At 36.6% G+C, this 19,546-nt stretch overlaps 1 protein-coding gene across 5 annotated transcripts; it reads left to right on the top strand.

Annotated features, from left to right (window-relative positions):
- The first annotated feature begins 165 nt into the window (after positions 1-165).
- On the top strand, positions 166-16,537 carry LOC147391981 (polyadenylate-binding protein RBP45-like). Of its 5 annotated transcripts, XM_086417107.1 has the most exons (7): positions 170-652; positions 1,669-2,146; positions 12,164-12,216; positions 12,312-12,442; positions 12,547-12,643; positions 12,737-12,907; positions 16,149-16,537. In XM_086417107.1, the coding sequence occupies exons 1-7, from the start codon at positions 353-355 to the stop codon at positions 16,149-16,151; spliced, it is 1,233 nt and encodes a 410-aa protein (XP_086273233.1). In that variant the 5' UTR covers positions 170-352; the 3' UTR covers positions 16,152-16,537. The 5 variants fall into 5 exon arrangements, 4 of the variants coding, with proteins under 4 accessions (XP_086273235.1, XP_086273234.1, XP_086273232.1 ...); XM_086417106.1 differs by lacking the exon at positions 16,149-16,537 and having other exon boundaries at positions 169-652; positions 12,737-12,913; XR_015170221.1 differs by lacking the exons at positions 12,547-12,643; positions 12,737-12,907; positions 16,149-16,537 and adding an exon at positions 2,520-2,601 and having other exon boundaries at positions 167-652; positions 12,312-12,398.
- The last annotated feature ends 3,009 nt before the right edge of the window (positions 16,538-19,546 follow it).

The following is a 19,546-nucleotide window of genomic DNA, read 5'->3' as shown; positions in this document are numbered from 1 at the left end:
TACACCCTGTACGTAGATGTAACTAAATTGGAAAAAATAAATAAATCATAAAACATTACTTTCATTAATAAATCTAATATGTGTTGAGTTGACTCACCGCACAGAGTCGTGAGTTATCGAGTTGACTAAAGATCTTTTTAACAACTCGAGTGACGTTACGTTAGTACTGAGTAGTTTGGACACCCTTATCTCTTTCGCTCGTCATCCTCCCTTTAGAAATCTCTCTCTCTCGTTGCTTTTATAGGGTTAGGGTTTCACATATCACGCACCCCTCTGTCCCCTAATCTTACAATCCTGCAATTTTCTAGGGTTTTAGGTTTTTATTTCTACAATTTTTTTAGGGTTTTCGAAGATGATGCAACCAGCACAAGGCGTTGTTCCTCCTTCGATGGCACCACCAACTATGGATCAACAACAACAACAGCAACAGTGGATGATGATGACACCTCAGCAGCATCAGGCCCCACCCGTATGGAACCAACAGCAACCACCCCAGGCGCAAGCGCCGCCTCAATCTCAGCCCCAACACCAGCAACAGTACCCCTCTTCTCAGCCTACGAGTGCGGATGAGATCCGCACACTTTGGATCGGAGACTTGCAGTATTGGATGGAGGAGAGCTATTTGAATGGCTGTTTCGCTCACACAGGCGAGGTAACCTTTGTTTCTGTATCTTTTATGTATATTTGCTTGGTTATAAGAAATATAAAAACTTGGTTGTTTGTTATTGATTTCATTATATTTGCTGATTTTCCTCGTAGAAAGTTAATTTTGTAAGTATGGGTTTCTTGTATAAATCTCTAAGTTGAGCTTTTAGTTATTCTATTATAATGGGTTGTTGAGGCAAAGAGACAACAAACCTTCATCCCATCTAAAAAGAAAATCATTCAAAAAATAAACCCCTAGATTCCGGGAACGTCTTAGCCCAATAATAATTAATCCACGATATTGATCACAATCTCTTGAAGCAAACATTATGATGTATGTTTCTTTCCAGATTCCCCAATACACAGTAAAAGCGGTAATGGATAGACGAAAAATTCAATCTTTATGCCGTAAAGATTGATTTTTTCAACAATGAAAGAGAGACATCATTTGGACTCAGCTCCTGAAATCAAGATGTAATGAAAAATCATCTCCATTTTTTTTTTTTTTTTTGGTAAAATATTGTAATGGAGTTTTTTGTGTTGTGTTATATATGATACGGAGATGGAGGTACCTCTATCCCTCCCTTACACCTGATTTCTCTTTCATGATGCCTTTTTTGTAAGTCTAATCCATACAACAAGCTAGATTGACTACCTTCCCAACCTATATTCTTTCCAGTGCCATAATCTGGCTCTTTGAATTTCCCCCAGAATGAACTCAACCCCTCCAAGGAGAACCCAATTCCTCATGTCGATGTATTTTATTCATGATCCATCCATTTCTTTTACTAATTCTAGCCATTTATGTTTTTTTATCTTTAATAAAAGAGAAGTGAGAAAAATGGGTCACTTTTTTGGTAGTGATATCCTGATTCTACCCGAGCAGTAATAGTCTGGTTTACTGATCAAATGAATATTGAACTTTTATCATATGCAGTAGTTGTATTGAATTATTTACGTTTGTTCTATTTTTATTTATGGTTTTGTATTCTTGGTTCATGACATTGTCTTTTCTGTGTACAGGTCACTTCAGTGAAAGTTATCCGCAATAAGCAAACTGGTCAATCGGAGGGTTATGGGTTTATCGAGTTCGCAACTCGTGCTACTGCAGAAAGAATTTTGCAGACATATAATGGCGCAGTTATGCCCAATGTTGAGCAAAGTTTCAGATTGAACTGGGCTTCTTTTGGTGCGGGGGAGAAGCGTCCTGATGATAGTGCGGACTTTACGATATTTGTTGGTGATTTGGCTTCTGATGTTACAGATTATGTTTTGCAAGAGACATTCAGCAGTCACTATCCCTCTATTAAGGGTGCAAAAGTTGTTACTGATAGAACCACTGGCCGTTCGAAGGGATATGGGTTTGTTAGGTTTGGAGATGAAAGTGAGCAATTACGTGCCATGACTGAAATGAATGGAATGTTCTGTTCAACGAGGCCTATGCGTATTGGCTCGGCCACCACCAAAAAGAACATGGGTGGTCAGCAACAGTATCCAAAAGGTATGTGTTGCATTGATGCATGTGTTGGTTGATCTTACGTTGCATCATTGTTTCTGCTAATGTTGCTTTAATTAGTGCATACGAGTTTGACAAGTTTAAAGGGAATTATTTTGCTATTTAAAAGGTCAATGTTGCTCTTGTTTGTTTTCGATGCTTCAATATTTTTAGTAGTATCTTTTGGGGAATTTGTTCGAGTGTTTGAGGCTGAATCCACTAAACGGTGTTCTTAGGTTACTTTTCCTTCAGTTTTTCACTTGAAGATAAGCGGCAGTTTACGAATTCATTTCCTTCCAGTATTTTCCTTTGTAAATTGGGCACATTAAATGCTGTTCAAATTCCATACACTTATAAAACTCATGTTGTCTCAAAGCAGGATGCCAAGAGGCTCTCTCTATGGGGGCCTGGAACTGATTTCAGCTGAAACGCATTCCCCTTTAGTGCGTGGCCTCTGTTAGGTCAGTTTTTTGTTTTGTTTTCATAAATGTCCTTAATTTCACATTTCAGTGGCTTAATGCTACATTCTCGAATTAGTCTTTCCGGTTTTTTATATTACAAGATCTGCAGCCACATTACATTTCCTTCGATGTTTCAAAATTTTATTTTCCTTTTATCGGTTTCTTTCTTAAGTCTTCAGGAATTACTGCTTTAATTTGTTGTGCATCAATTCCTTTTGCGCAATTATATTATATAATGTAGTATGGGGTTCCCCCCCTTTCCCATTTCCATTTCTTATTCATATTTCCAGTTTTCATTTTACAAGAAGAGGCCATTCTGGAGTTCAAGTAGCAGTTTTTGTTGCTGAATTCCGACTGCCTAAGCCACAACTAGCAGCCATGTTTTGCACTTGTCTGCATGTAGCACTATTTTCTCCTTCCTAGGTTAGGTTTCTTTTGGCATTTCTTATTTAGTTCCCTTTTAGGTGAACATCTTCTTCCCTGCTGCTGCTGCTTATCGTTTTTTACGAGGATGCTTTTGATTATGAGAAAAGACCTACATTATTTCCAGTTAAATATGGTTATGTACTCGTACAATTATGTGATTTCTGTTGGATGTGATTCACTTTAGTTTGCTAGATACCCATTGGCAATTTCTTTTTTCCTGGATTTGGAATGCAATGGTGTGATTAAAGGTATACTAGATTTATATGATATGGAACTGTCCTTTTTTCTTCTTTGGATATATAAGGATCATGAATCTTTCTTCTCTAGCTTTTGATTTTCTCCCTTTCCCCCACCCAAATGAAGAGAGGGATTTTAGGTTTTACCCCTATGATATTTTAGAAATTGGTTATAACCCCCCCACTGCGAAATGCAAGATCAGGCTTACCCTCTCCACCAAAAGTTGGTGTCGTTGATTGACGACGCAATGTTGGAGAATTTCAAGATTTATGCAGAATGTCCAAAATTCTCTATCAAGACTGAAATTACTAAATTGCCATCCTAATTAAAAAAAAAAAAAAGAGAAGTTAAAAATTGGGTGTATTTCGGCTTCTTCACTGAATAATTTCATCCTTCAATGTTTTCTTCGTCAAATTGTATCAAATGGAGTTGATTCTTTGTTCTTAATTTTTGTTAGGAATTGCCTTATCTGATAGTTCCCATCCTTCATTCTTTCTACCTCTTCTTATTTGTTGCCATTCACGACCTCCTTGGTTATCTTAAAGTTATCATGTGATATTGAGCTCAAAACCTCTTATTCCGTGCAATGGATGATGATGAAAGCACTTAGATGAGTTCCTACACATATTTAACTTAATCTCCATTTTCTAAAAAAAATACTAAAATAAAAATTAGGGTCTTTCAGTTCTGTGCACGGGGGTTACACCAATTTAATATTAACAGAAGGGGCAATACTTTTGAGTTACACTTACAAGAATTAAATATTAAACTAGTGCTAACCCCCTCTCCCTTGGCATAGCTTTTATTTCTTGTTAGGAAATGGAGATTTTGAGGTAAAAATATTTGTATGAACTTGGTTGGATTTCACTATGATCCATTGCACAAAATGAAAAGTTTTAAGTTCGATTTCACATGATTACTTTAAGATGTGGTTAATGATGAAATGCGGAGAAGATGAAGGATTGGGTATTATTTAATGAAAACCCTAGATGATAATCTGATTCAATGACGAATCCTAATGGATAACAAACCCTAAAGAATGAATTGAACAAAATCCTAATGAAAATCATTTTAATCTTCTTTGTTTTTCAGAATATCTAATGGCCTTTTAGTAATTTCTCTTCGAAGAGTATTTTTAACATTTCACATAATATTTCAACTTCTCTGTTATCTCATTGTCAGGCAGTGACACATACTTTTGGTCAAGGAGGGTAAGCTTCACTTTGCATTTCGTGCCCAGGGAGGCCTCTAATTTCGTTAATCTCATAGGGATGTAAATCTAAAATCTCTGTAAAATGGAAAAATCCAAAAGCTTATTCTGATTTTTGTTAGCTGTGCAATAACATCAAATTTTCAGTTTTAAACCTCTTTTGGCATGAATTATGATGATAAACATGTGCAAAATAAGATTCATATTGTTAACCCCAATAATTGGGATAAAGTTTAGATAACAAGTTTGGTCCTAGTATTTGAAAGAATCAAGTTACCCTAGAATCTGCTTGGGAATGTATATGGTTCAGGATTAACATTCATAAACTATGCAAAGACTTCACAAGGGTATCATTAGGTAAAAGATACAGGTTGGGTTGAAGGTTGTTAAGTTATGTTTATCGCAATGCATTAAGTGCATGGACTCCTAATTGTGCACATCCTTTCTAAATTTCCTTTATTTGTCACAAAGGAAAGTTGCAGTGATGACAAATTGATTTAATCTGATGGCGATCATGTAACTTGGGTTCTTTTGGAGGAGTCTTGGGAATTAGGAGATTGACCAAGTTACATTTTGTCCCCTTGTCTAACTATTCAAAGAATGGATCTAGGGAGGGTTTGAAATTGGGGGAATTGTACAATGTCAAGTTTGAGAGGTTCCTGTTCTCTGAAGCTTTATTTTCCCCTGAAAATAGTAACTGTTGACCATCTCATTTCTTCTTGGTTAACAATTTGAGGTTATCCTAGGGCCTATTTAAAATTAAAGGTCCTTATGGCATGCATTTACCCCTGACAAACTTTGTTTCATAACATTTTTGTTGGCTGCACACCGGCTTATGGCTACTTTATTCAATTCCGAGTGTCAAAACTGATTGTGTACTTCTAGAGAAAATCATAGGAAGTTGTCATTGTGAGTTACTGTATTGTTTGAACAACATATTAAAATATATTTAAATGTCCGTAAGCATGTCAGCAAAAAAAGAAAACAGAAAGTTGACTTGAAAATAATCAGGGATATCTGAAAGCTGCCTAATCATGGCTTGAGGAACCGAGATTTGGACTTCATGATTTAATTAGATAATAGCATTCTCTCCATTCTTTGTATTGTTCTCAAGATATTCAATGTGATACTAATCAACCGCATTCTCTTAGCTTCATTTGCATTTGATTGTGTTACTTTATGAGTCAATTTTTTATATTTTATTTTAGTTTTTTATTTTATTTTAAATATTAGTAAAATGAGATTTATTGAGGAAGAAAAGAAAAAAAAGTAATACTAATAAAGCTTCAATGACTCGAGAGGTCAAGGAGCATTTCCAACAGAAAGAGAGCTATAGACTGACTAAATTTTATTTAAATCCAAAGTCATCAAAGATACAGGCCCTAATGTCATGGGGAACCAAAGAACAGTATGATAAACAGTCTTTGTATTTCGTTACTGAGCATCCGTCTTGTGCCAACAATTGATCCTAGAAATTTCATTAAATTTTAGCATTGTAAAGAATTGTCTTTGGTTATGATGAGGTGTCTGTACGTGCTGCTTGATATATGATGTCAAATATTACTGTAAAACTTTTTCCTGATTCATTTGACTTCTTGGTGATGCTGCCGGCTGAAATATTTTTTAGGGGTGTGCCTACAGTTGGTTCTGGCCTTCTGGGTACCTTGAAAATATTGTGAATGGTCATGTAAACCTGATATCTATCGTTATGTTTACTGTAAAGCAAGTAAAAATCTGTTTATTTTTTTTCCTGCTGTCTAACATGTTGTCTTTGGATTATTTCCTGTGAGATGCCACACAAATTTGGGTTATCAAAAAGTTTGGGACTTGGTATCTGTCGTTTATTTTTGTATTAGTATATCTGTTGTTAAAATGGAAAATAATTGATATAGCTGTAGTAAATGTGATTATGAGTTGGTGAATTTTGCCCCTGAGAAAATTGACGTGCTGTTCATATGGCAGAAGGTTATGCTGAACCCCAGTATCATGATGTATTCTTTGAGGTTATAGGTTGAAGTCTAGCTTCCATGTAAAATAAATATCAAGATGTATTATTAGTCACAACCAAGTTGGTTAGGTCTATTAGGCATTTCTTTTGTTTGGTTTATGACATAATGATAATGTAGAAATTGATCTAGGGTGTAGAGAAGAAGAAGAGAAGAAGAAATTCCAGAAGAGTATGTTTATTATTTCTTCATTCCTATTTATAAATTACATGATAAATAGGAAAAGACGAAAAAGGACATGATAGAAAATAAACAAATAAATAAAACTATCACTGATAACACCCCCCTCAAGCTGGTGCAAAGATATTACACATGCCCAGCTTGCCCATAAGATTGTCAAAACTGGCAGGTTTTGGTGAGGATATCGGCTAACTGTTGTGTTGTATGAACAAAAATTGTGTAGATGTCACCGGGAGTAACTTTCTCCTGGATGAAATGTCGGTTGATCTCAATATGCTTGGTGTGATCATGTTGAACTGGATTATGAATTATGTTAATGGTCGTCTTATTATCATAGTACAACTGAAAAGACGTAGGAGGTCAACAATCTAGCTCATGAAGTAAAAGTCTTAACGAAAGTAACTCACACATGCCAAGAGGCATGGTTCGGAACTTAGCTTCCGCACTTGAGCGAGCAACAACAGACTATTTCTTACTGCATCAAGTTATTAAATTACCACCCATCATAGTGTAATACTCAAAAGTTGAACGGTGATCAGTAATAGAACCTGCCCAATCAGCATTTGTCCATGCTTCCACACGCACGTGACCATGTGAACGGAATAGTTAGTCTTTCCCCAGACATCCTTTCAAATAGCGAAGGATGTGTACGACAACATCAAGATGTGTCGTACGAGGGGCATGCATGAATTGGTTAACAACGCTTACTGCATTGGTAATGTCAGGTTGCGTAAGAGATAGGTAGATGAGCTTACCAACCAAACGTTGATAACGATTGATATCTTCAAGGGCTTCACTATCACTTTCACTCTATTGGTGATTTGGCTCAATTAAAGTATTAGTTGGTTTAGCCCCAAGTTTGCCAACTTCTTGGAGCAGATCTAACACATGCTTGCGCTGTGAGATAAAAATATTTGTCTTGGAGCAAGCTACATCAATACTCAAAAATATTTCAGAAGTCCAAGGTCTTTTACTTCAAAGCGATTTCTAAGAAGACGTTTCAATGTTTGGATCTCAATAGGGCAATTTCTTGTTATGATAATATCGTCAACATACGCTATAAGGATTGTAGTTTAAGGTCTACTATGCTTGAAAAATAGTGTACGATCTGCCTGACGTTGTTTTTAACTTACATCATGCATAATAGAGCGGAATCGCTCAAACCATTCTCAGGGATTGTTTGAGACCATATAAGGACTTCTTTAGACGGTACACTTTCCCATCAACATTGGAAAAGAGAATTCCTGGAGGAGTATCCATATAGATTTCTTCCTGCAAATAACGATGCAAGAAGGCATTTTTCACATCTAATTGGTGAAGCTCCCAAGAGAAGCTTGCTGCCAAAGAGAGGACACGAATACAATTTATTTTGGCTACCGGGGCAAAGGATTTTTGATAGTCGATGTCGTAAGTTTGGGCATAGTCCTTGGTAACCAACCTAGCCTTGTACTTATCAATCTATCCATCTAACTTGTACTTCACTGTAAACACCCACCTGCAGCAACAAATTTCTTTCTCTGTGAAAATGACACTAACTCCTTAGTATCATTCTTTGTTAAAGCTCTCAGTTCCTCATCCATAGCCTGTTTCCACTTGGGATTAGAGAGAGCTTCTTTCATGCTAGATGGGATGGAAACAGAAGACAGTAGCTACAAATGAGTGATAGGATGGAGACACATCATGGTAAGAAACAAACTGAGAAATAGGATGCAAAGTACAAGTACGTTTATCTTTCTGATGAGTAATGAGAACATTGGAATCTGAAGAAACTGGATTTGGCTCAGTGGTGTGGTATGGTGGATCAACAATGGTTTGTTTTCCCTTTCTAATGTAAGTGCATCCAAAACTATTAGGCACCTATTCGATTGGTCGCACAACTTTCACATTAGATTCTGAAATAATTGGTAAATGTAATAAAATTAGGAAATATGACTCCGGAAGGGACTCATGATTAGTGGATGGATGAAACCACTCCCCCTAAAGAAATTGTCAATCAGGGCTAGGAAAGTAACACTAGTCTTCAAAGAACGTGATGTCCATTGTGTGAAATTGATGTTGAATGGATTAGTTCTCTTCATTTTGGAGCTTATGTTTTCTTGGAGCAAACTTTATATGGAGTTTAGAGGGGTTTTCTTTGAAGATTTTGTTGTGAGGTGGGATATAGTTTGTTCTTTGTCGCGAGAGTAATTTGTTGGTCTCGTGTGGGTCTTCTAAATCTTTTTTGCTTTGTTCCCTTTCTTTGTTTTGGGTCGGTCTCCTCGACTCCCCTCGTTGGCATTGATTAATAAAATTATTTTTATCGATAAAAAAAAGAAAATAAAAAAGAAATTGACGTTAGGTAGGTGGATGATAACATATATAACCCTTCTGAGAGTTAGAATAACCAATAAACACACTTTAACGTCTTAGGATCAAGTTTAGTGTAAGCAGGACTGGAGATATGAGTAAAACAAATGCACCCAAAGACATGTGGAACTACAAAAAATAAAGGACCATCAGGAGCAAGGAACAACAGAGGAGGTTGGAAGTTCAAGACACTAGAGGGAGTGCGATTGATAATGTAACATGCAGTAAGAACTGTTTCAAACCAGAAATACTTAGGAATGCTCATCCTAATCGACAAAGCTCTTCTTAATTCCAACAAATGACGATTTTTTCTTTCGGCAATACCATTTTGTTGGGGTGTAGAAACACATGAGGTTTGTTGTTCTATCCTTTGAATAGCACAAAATTGTTTCAAACCTCCATAAGAATACTCTCCACCTTTATCAGAGCGGAGGATTTTGATCTTTACTCCAAATTGAGTTGGAAATATCGAATGCAAAACCTTAGAATATGGAATAGACATCATCTTTGCTTTTCTTTAAGTACACCCATGTACATATGCAATACTCATCCACAAAGTATCAAAATAGCGAAAATCCAACAAAGAAGTAAGAAGGGGTGGCCCCCAAACATCAGAATGCATAAGAGAAAATAAAGATGAACTTCTTATAGTTAAACTTGTTGGATAAGAAGAACGACAATACTTTGACAATTGACAAACTTCACTTTGTAACTCTGACAATGATAGAGACTGAAACAAAAAAAGAAACAAACGCTGTAAATATTTAAAAGAAACATAACCCAATCGAATATGCCATTGCATTATTCGAGATTTATTGACTATCTTACTACTCTGAGAAGCATAAGCATGTGGAATGTGTTGAGACGTTGGGATGTTGAAAAGGTACAAGCCATCTGTTTCACGACCACTGCCAATCACCCTAGTCATTGTCAAATCTTGAAAGACACAATGAGAGGGAAAGAATGTTACGCGATAATTTAGATTTTTTGTAACACTACTAACAAACACAAGATTAGTAGTGAGATTATGAACATGTAAAACATTAGATAAAGAAATCTTGAGGAATCGTGATGGTGTCTTTACCGGTTTAGGATGATAAGGAACCATCAGCTAGACAGACTTTGTCCTTGCTTGAACATGGGCTATAAGATTGAAAGAATGGAGACATACCTGTCATGTTATCTGAAGCTTCTGAATTAAGAATCCAAAAGTTAGATTGAGATGAGGAAACATGATGAGTAGTGGCAGGGGTACTTGTGTGTGCGAAGGAAGAGGTCGCAGTGGAACGATCCAAAAGAGCCCTCAAACGAATAATATCCTCCTGAGAGAATAGTGCATATATTGCTGGAGGCGGTAGCTCAGAACTCGGAGAATCATTGAGTATGTCAGCATTGGAAGCATGATGAGCTAAGGAATCTGTCCTTAGACTGGAATGAGTCAGGACGACCTATCAAGTTCCAACACTTTGCTCGAATATGCCCAAAATTTTCATAGTGGTTGCACTTCGGTCTCTTTCTGCTATTTGGCGCCTGGGTGGATTTATCAAACTTCTTCACTGTCGGAGCTTGTACTTCTTCTTGTCTACTAGCTGCCATGTCAAATCTATCACTCAGGAATATCTAGATGTCCCATAGTCAAATGTTGACTTTCCTCACTTTGAACATAAGAGTACACAATGTTCAAAGGAGGTAGAGGATCCTTGTTCAGAATTTGAACTCTAACTATCTCAAATTCGGGATTCAAATCGTCGAGAAATTGAAATGTACGACGTGTCTCAACATGTTTGTTGAACTGTGCACAAACTTTATAGCTTTCCCTGTTGAAGGGTAAATAGTGATCGAGCTCTTCCCACATGCTGTGCAATTCAGAAAATAGCCTGACAATGTCTTCTTCTCCTATTTGAGATACGATATATTATGTTCTAACTGATAGATTCTAGCACTATTCTGAGCTTGAGAATAGGTTTTAGTCGCTGATTCCCAAATTTGTTGTGTTGTCTTCAAAAAATGTAGCCTCTATTAATATGAGGTTGCATTGAATGCAACAACCAAGACATAACCAAAGCGTTCTCAGCATCCCATGATTCGTATGTAGGATCTGATACATTGGGTTGTTTCTCTTTCTCATTCAAATAGCCCACCTTCTGTCTTTCATGGATGGCTAGTTTCGTAGACTGAGCCCACTCCAGGTAGTTTGTGCCATCAAACTTGACTATGGTGATTTGGAGGTTTGGATTTTCATCTCTAACTTGAGAGGATCCAAAATCACCATTGATAGATTGTCCTGAAGTTACTTTTGACATTACTTCGGAGAAATAAACTACTCACATAAAATCTAGATCACACGGGAGATTACTCGGAAACACTAATGAACCATGTATAACATCAGATGGGGATCTATCTCCGCACTCCTGATGAAAGAAGGACAATCTGACCTTGAAGGCTATTACAACTGTGACATAGGCTGCTATAGCCGCCAATTAGGTGTGAGGAATGATCCGATGGAGATCTATAAACCTAGGTGACTCGAGGCATCCCTAGGTGATTGGAGGCAACCTTAGGTGGCGGGAGACCGCCCTAGGAGGTGGCTGAAATGGTGCGACAGCCCCTAGGAGAGGTGCTGCTGACTTGCGACATCCCTAGGAGGCTGTTGAGGGGCTGGTGACAACCCTAGGTGGTGGCTGCTGACTTGCGGCAGCACCTAGGGTTTGTGTGGCTGGCAACAACCCTAGGAGGGTGGGCGACAGTCTGAGGGCTGCAAAAGGTTGGAGATTGAACCTCTACTTGCTTTGGAACTCTCTTTGATCTTCTCGGTTGTCACCAGAGCTTTAATACCATGTAGAAATTGATCTAGGGATTAGAGGAGAAGAAATTCCAGAAAAATATGCTTATTATTTCTTCATTCCTATTTATATATTACATGATAAATAGGAAAAGATGAAAAAGGACACGATAGAAAATAAACAAAGAAATAAAACTATCTCTGATAACAGATATTGGATAAGTCATTGCGCTTCTCAACACATTATCTTAGGCAGGTATTCTGTCCTATTGGTATTCCTCTCCTCTTTTGTTAAGTTTTATCAACTTGACTAGATCTTGAATGGTACATGTGAGCTTTGCGTTTATTTTTTTTACCTGTATTTGTTATTTGCAGCTTCTTACCAGTCTCAAGGAGCTCAAAACGAGAATGATCCAAATAATACTACTGTGGGTACTTCGTCCTTTTTTTTTTTCTGTGGAAGCACTTCTCATTACATCAATTTGACTCGTATAAATGTTTTTTTTTTTTTTTTTTGGTGCAGATATTTGTTGGAGGTTTGGATTCAAATGTTACTGAAGACCATTTGAGACAAGTTTTTAGTCAATTCGGGCTATTGGTCCATGTGAAAATTCCAGTAGGAAAACGTTGTGGTTTTGTTCAATTTGCCAACAGGTAAGCAATTATTTCCTCATCATTGGAGCTATCTGTGTTATTGAAGTATCAGAACCTCTAATTTTTGTGATGCGTTACTGCTTTTCCTATATATTGTTCTTTAGGGCTTGTGCAGAGGAGGCTTTACTGATGTTGAATGGAACCCAATTGGGTGGCCAAAACATTCGACTTTCATGGGGACGTAGTCCTTCAAACAAACAGGTTGTTTAGATCATACCTAGCTTCTAACATTACATATTTTAGACTTGAGTGCGTGTAAATGCACATGTTTTAATGAATCTGGCAAATTTACAGGACTCATCGGCTGGATTGGTTCAGCCACAGGCAGATCCAAACCAGTGGAATGGGGGATACTATGGATACAGCCAAGGTTATGAAGGCTATGGATATGCTCCTCCTCCTCAAGATCCAAACATGTACGCTTATGGAGCATATCCTGGGTATGGAAATTACCAACAACAGCAGGTATGAGTCCAATGTGTTTGCTTGCCCTTTCCAGTAATTTGTTATTGCACTGCATCTATTGATAATACAAGTTTGCTAAAGATGTTTTCCTCTGCTGAAATTTGGTACTCTCTTTTCAAAACATTTTTCCATTCCACTATCTATATATTTGAGTTGTTCTTCTATTTATGTTTATCTTTTGGGCTCAACATAAACCTTTCTCAGAGGTTGATGGTTTCTTGGTAGTTTTGCTAAAATTGGGGTACTATGGAAGAGCTTATTCTGATGCTAGTCTTACTTTAAATCAATTTAGGTTTAAGTTACCATAGGACTGTGACAAGTCAAGAATATTATCTAAAAAAACTCTGTATGTACCTCATCAATGGGAGAGTGATTCTTTGGCACACATCCATTATGTGAATAAATAGAGAATGACTTCTTTTCATGCGTGCTTGAACTGGTTAGTTCTTTAATCAGCAAAAACCCTTGGCTCTTCTTGTGACTTGGAGATTCTCTCATCCCTTTTTATTTCTATTTATTGTATGGTTGTCTCATAGGTATAAGTAGACATTAATCTTACTGGTTTGGTCTCAAGTCTTTGGGTGAATTATTTAGGTATTGAAGTTTTAGTTATAGTCATTCACTACTTGTGATGTAGGACATCTACAATTCTAGTTTGAGTCTTAAATAGTTTCTTATTCTTGTAGGGTATGTTTCTATTTTCTAATTCTAGTAGGATTTCTATTTCATAGTTACTTTAAGAAGTTTTTATTTTGTTTAGTTTCTATTTGTTTGTCTAAATTCGTTTTTATTCTTTAAGCTATAATGGGAAGTGCTTAGGAGTGTTCAAATTGAGTTTATAATAGGTTTAGAAAGTTGTTATTCATGTGCCATGTTTTTTGAGGCATGTGAGCCATTAATTTTTTGGGTTGGATATATTGTAAACATTTCAGTGTATTATTATTATTACTTGTAAAGATATGGTGTCCGGTATGGTTAAAAGATTATGATATTTTTTGGGTTGGATATATGGTTAAGGATACTTCTGTTCAGTATCCTCCCACTGACTGTTATTAAAGACATTCGGTACATAGTCACCAAACTCGAACAATAAGTTTCGGTACTGTGGTACCGAACAGAACTATTACATGGTGTGCCGATTGGTATTTTTCTGTTTGGTTACTGTACCGAGTGTTGATAAGAACATTCGGCACATATCTGCCGAATTCAAAACATGAGTTTCAGTATTTGTGTACCAAACAGGAAATTCATAAATGTACTTATCTCTGCTTCTGTTCGATAGGTGAGTACCGAAGGTTCTTTATAATGTTCGGTACTGGATTGCTGAACAAACTGACAACTATGAATATATTATCTAGCACAATAACATTTCAAGGACTTTGAATACACCATGTAGACACCTTATTCGAGTATTTTACAACATCATAATAAATCTAGAGTTTTCAAAGAAATTTAAAACAATTAAATGATCATTTATCTTTGATGAATACTTTTATTTCATTGTGTGGTATTTGTAACCGTCATGATCACAGAGACCAGATATTTGAAATGAAATGAAGGTTTAGAGACCAGAAGCTTTGTGTTTTTGGTGGTTTTAGGGTTTGCGTCAATGTTTGGTCTGTGTGCAATGAGAATAACATTTATTTCATTTGGTGGTTCAATTGTATGTGCATTGAGAATTTCATTTAATTGTGTATTGAGAATTATTTACATTTTTAGGTGTGTATACTGATAAGTGTGTGTAGAGTACTTTTGGTGTGTGCAAATAGACGCTTCCTTATATTATTTCCTTTATAAATGGGAATATAAATTTTTATTATTTCGATCTTATTTTAAGTAACTTTGAAGATTTAATATTATCATTGTACTGATATTTTATCAATCATGTTTTTCTTTGTGATGCAAATGGTGCCAATATTTATGATTATTATTATTTTTTCTTTTCTTTTGGAAGGTTGAGTTGGTATATGTGCAGTTGAATTTGGCCATCCTCTGGTAATACGAATGAGATGCGACCATCCACCAATATGGATCAATAATCATTGTGATTATCAAACACCAATTGATTGACTCAATCAACCTGGTTATGCAATTATACTGAACTCCATAATAGTCCAACACTTAAAAGTAAATACAGAAAAATATACCGATTTAGAAGCATAAAGTTACATGAGTAGAATTTGATGAAATAAGATTGTGTTACTTTCCAATGTAGATGTGCGATCTGTCGTGATAAGAACACAAATCTATCGGGAAAGGATTTTGCATATGTTGAGATATGAACACAAGTTGGACAATATCTAGCTCCCAAAGTGCAGATTCATGTAACAAGTGCTGTAGTGCAAACCCTAGGCAGAAGAATCTGCTTCAAACAGCTGGAGACTTGATATCTGATCCAGTGTTGTCAAATGCGGCCGCATATGCTATTTTAAAAACAAAAATCGCATATCCAAAAATATGCCATCTGACAAATATGTGATGACATATTTTTGTATACGATGCATATTGTAGTATGCGATGGCATACTGTCCAACAGTCATATTTTTTTTTTTTTGCAGCATATGCAATGGCATATTTTTTTGTGCAGTAGCATACTGTCCAATGGTCAGATTTGTTTATTTATTTTTTGCCGCATATGCCACCGCATATGTGATATGCGAAATCGCATACACAAACAGCACGTGCTGGTTGCACATGGCCACATATGCTATTTAACAACATTTGAGTTCTGATCTGATTCAATTGCCTTGGGTCAGGGTTGGGTCCCCCTCCATACCTGATTAAGAATCAGGTCTGGTCTAGATTGTGGATAATGTGCCCCACCGCTTCAAAATATTTAGACTAAACATTCTTCCAGACTTTGCTGGTTTTTTGACTGGTGTCGGGCAGCCTTGTTTGTTTAATTCGAGTAGTGTATCATGTTAATGAAAACCCGTTCTAGATGACTTCTATTCACCCATCAAAGGAGAGTAATTCTTGTCTAGTCAATTACTTTCTGTTGTCTAGATCCGTGGTTAAGTTTGTCGGTTTCTGCCGTTGGTTTATATAGATTTCATTGTGGTTGATTAGTCCTAGTTGCTTCTGTTTAGGGGTGTCAATAGGTCGGGCTCAGGCCTTTCAATAATTTTTTGATAGGTCTGGACCCACCCGGACGCCCACATTCACACTCCCTCATTTATGTATATGATATATTGGTGCATATAGTGTTTAATGCAATACTTATTATATTTTCATTGTGCAGTGATCTGCTGTCTCTGAACAGTCTTAATCGGCTAAGTGATTATTTAAAGAGGGGAGCAATGCAATGGAATCAGGTTGATTGCAATCTACCGTCGGGTATTAGCCGCCTTTCTATGAAGCTTCTCGGACAAAGGCGCACGCACTGGTGTCAGCTTCGTGCTGGTTGTTTTATGGATTCTCTCTCTCTCTCTCTCTCATGTGATTTTCCTGAGTGTGTTTGAATTTAGAATTAAAACCAATCGATGAAATTTTCACAGTTTGGTGTTGACTTAGTATGAAGGGTACCTATTTCTTAAAAAGACTTGATTACTACTGTCTTAGTTTACTTAGTTGTAACTGCTTAGTTCTTTATTTAATAGAACTTCATGGAAGACCACATTTTCCCGATTACTTGCATCATTTCAAAATTCTATAATGGTATTAGAATTTTAGTCACTTCCTATTCTATCCTAAGGTGGGCCATATACCTATAGTTCTCACTATTTTTACGTCCAGCCGTGCCCTTTTGGTGTTTCATTTTTGTAAGCTCTACAAAGAAGTCAAGGGGCTCTTTCTTTGAAGATTTTGTTGGAAGATGGGAGAGGGTTTGTAATTTGGACATGGTAGTTCGTTGTTTTTAGGCAATTTTTTGGGTCTGTTTTAGCTTTTCAGGGATGGTTGCATAAAATCTATTTTTACCTATCCATGAAAAAAAAGCGAATTGTAGAAATTTGTGGGAATATGCCAAATTAATTTGGTGGGCAATTAGATCATGGCAATCTCTCTCCTTCGATTTAATAGATTTTTTTTCCCTAATCTCAAATGAAGTTTGAATGTCTAGTTGGTCCAGTTAATATTTCATGAACTCCTCTCTGAGTGATCTTGCATTGATGTTTTTGTTATTAGTGGAGTGGAAGTTGCAGCATTGCACAATCTCCGAAAGTGATCTTTCATCCCAACTTTTAGACCATACCCTTTGTCTTGCCTCTTTACATCAATTGAACTGGTCTATTGGCCATACTTAGATTGTGAGGATTATTGTCCGAGGGTTACTATTGCCGCATCTACTTTTGCTAACGCCACACCACGTTCAATTCTGTAGTGATTTTACCTAGGAATCGGTGTGGCAAAAGCAGCTCTTATCGTCTACCCACATCACCCTCTGAAGCATGTCATGTGAGCAGATCAGTGCATCTCCTGATTCTATTATTTGGATAACATATCTTGAAGGACATGGTAATTTATACTACATGGTGTGAGATAAAAAATGCACCATTTACATTAGGGGTGCAACTTAATTCGGTTCAAATCGAGAACCGAACAAAACTGTGAAATTTGGATTGGTTTGATTCGGTTTATATTAGTATCGGTTCGATTTCGGGTTTAACAAATAAAAAATCGATGAATTCGGTTAGGTTTTCGATTCAGGTAATATAAAAAATTGAATCAAATCGAAAATCTAATTAATATTAATTTAAATTAAAATATTAAATTTATATTTAATTTTTAATTTTTACAAAACCTAACCTTACACCCATCTCTCTCTCTCGTCTCTGCGACAGTGCGACTTGCTGTTAGTGGTTGCTAGCTTGCCACCGGTTGATCTCTCTCTCACTCTCTCGTCTCTGCAATTTGCTGCTAGCCAACCACCGATCTCTCTCTCTCTCTCTCTCTCTCTCTCTCTACGATTGCGACCTGCAACTGCGTCTTGCGACTTGCGACTGTGACCGATGGCAGGTTCATGTCTCTCTCTTTTTCTACGACTGAGATTGTGGCTATGGCTGCGATTTACGATCAAACCATAAATCTCTTAGTAACCCATGGAATCGAACCGAACCAGATAGGATTAAGGTCGGTTTGGGTTGGTTCGATTTTGATTCTCATATGATGAAATCCATTTTGATCGGTTCTATTATGATTTTGCTCAGACCCGAACCAAGTTGAACCCCTAATTTACATTTTGCTTCCTTGCACAAGGAAAGAGGTCATCAAATTTTCTCAATAAGCTAAGCACTCAATGTAACAATCCAACGATAAATGATTGATTGATTGATGATGCATTATGATCAATGGGGACAACTATGATGGGACCCATGACCATTTGATGTCTCAACCGAGTTTTGAGTTGACTCTACAAGTTTTTAATTGGATCGATTTGACTAGTTTTAAAACGTGCATACAAAGTAGCCGAAGCGCAAGTTAAGCATCATGCAGAGCTTTCGCCCTTTCCCACTCCCACCCACCCCAACTTCCCAAATAGTCAAACAAGTGAGTTGTCACCATGTCACCACACCTCAACAGTCACGCGTGCTCTTGGTCCCACACAAATATATTTCTCTCTCTTACGCCAAACCATCGAAACTTATAAAAATATTTGAATTTTTAATGAATAATTAATTATGTGATTATAAAATAATTTGTTTGAAGATCACATGAGGAACACATTTACTTGAACAGTTTTTAAGTATCAAATGCCACCACCCAAAAGAAGTTGACATAATTTTTTAGATATATTCTCTGCGGGACACTCTTATCTATAGCGGTGTTTTATTTATGAGTTGGAACCTCATATCGCACTTCTTCACATGAAAGTGGACAAGAACCATAGATACTAATTCACTCATATCTCGATAAAAGCTTCTATAATTCTTATACATTTTCACGTCAAAAGAAGTTTATTCATTATTTATAATTGAAATTTTAGTAATTTTCAATCAGTCGTACTGGAGTGACCTCATATTGCACATCTTGATTTGAAAGTGGATAGGAATCATAGATGCTTTTTCACTCATATGTAAGGAAAAGCACCTATGGTACCCATAGGCTTTCATGCCAGGGTGTGCGATGTGAGGTTCAATTTTTAAGGTCACAAGTTTTATTTTTACTTGACTCAATTCGAGCGTGGAGTCGAGTCTTAAAACTATGCTTATATCCTAGAGTTGCACTAGAGTAACCTCAAGATTGTACCTCATATCACACATCTGACATGAAAGTGTGTAGGAACCATAAATGGTTTTTGAATTGTATCTTAATAAAAAAATGTTTATGGTTCCCACACACTTTCACATCACGATATGCAATATGAGGTACAATCTTGAGGTCACTTCAACATTATTCTATATCCTATTATAAACTATGCTTATGAGTCGTGCTGGAGTGACCTCAAGCTAGAACCTCATATCGCACTTCTTAGCGTGAAAGTATATGGGAACACCATAAATACTTTTCACGATGAAAAGCATTTACGGTTCCTATCCACTTTTGTGTCAAGGAGTACGATACGAGGTTCTAGCCTGAGGTAACTTCAGCATTATTCTATGCTTATATCCAAACAGAGAACCATTAATTCCTATATCCAAATATGACATTATTAAACAAATAGTAATAATAATAATAAAAATAATAATAAGTTGGTTTCAT

This window comes from Akebia trifoliata, chromosome 11 (assembly GCF_017979445.1).
Source record: "Akebia trifoliata isolate Shusen 1 chromosome 11, ASM1797944v1, whole genome shotgun sequence".
Classification (NCBI taxonomy): domain Eukaryota; kingdom Viridiplantae; phylum Streptophyta; class Magnoliopsida; order Ranunculales; family Lardizabalaceae; genus Akebia; species Akebia trifoliata.
Note: the sequence above shows the minus strand (reverse complement) of the source record. Positions and strands in the feature narration are given on the sequence as shown.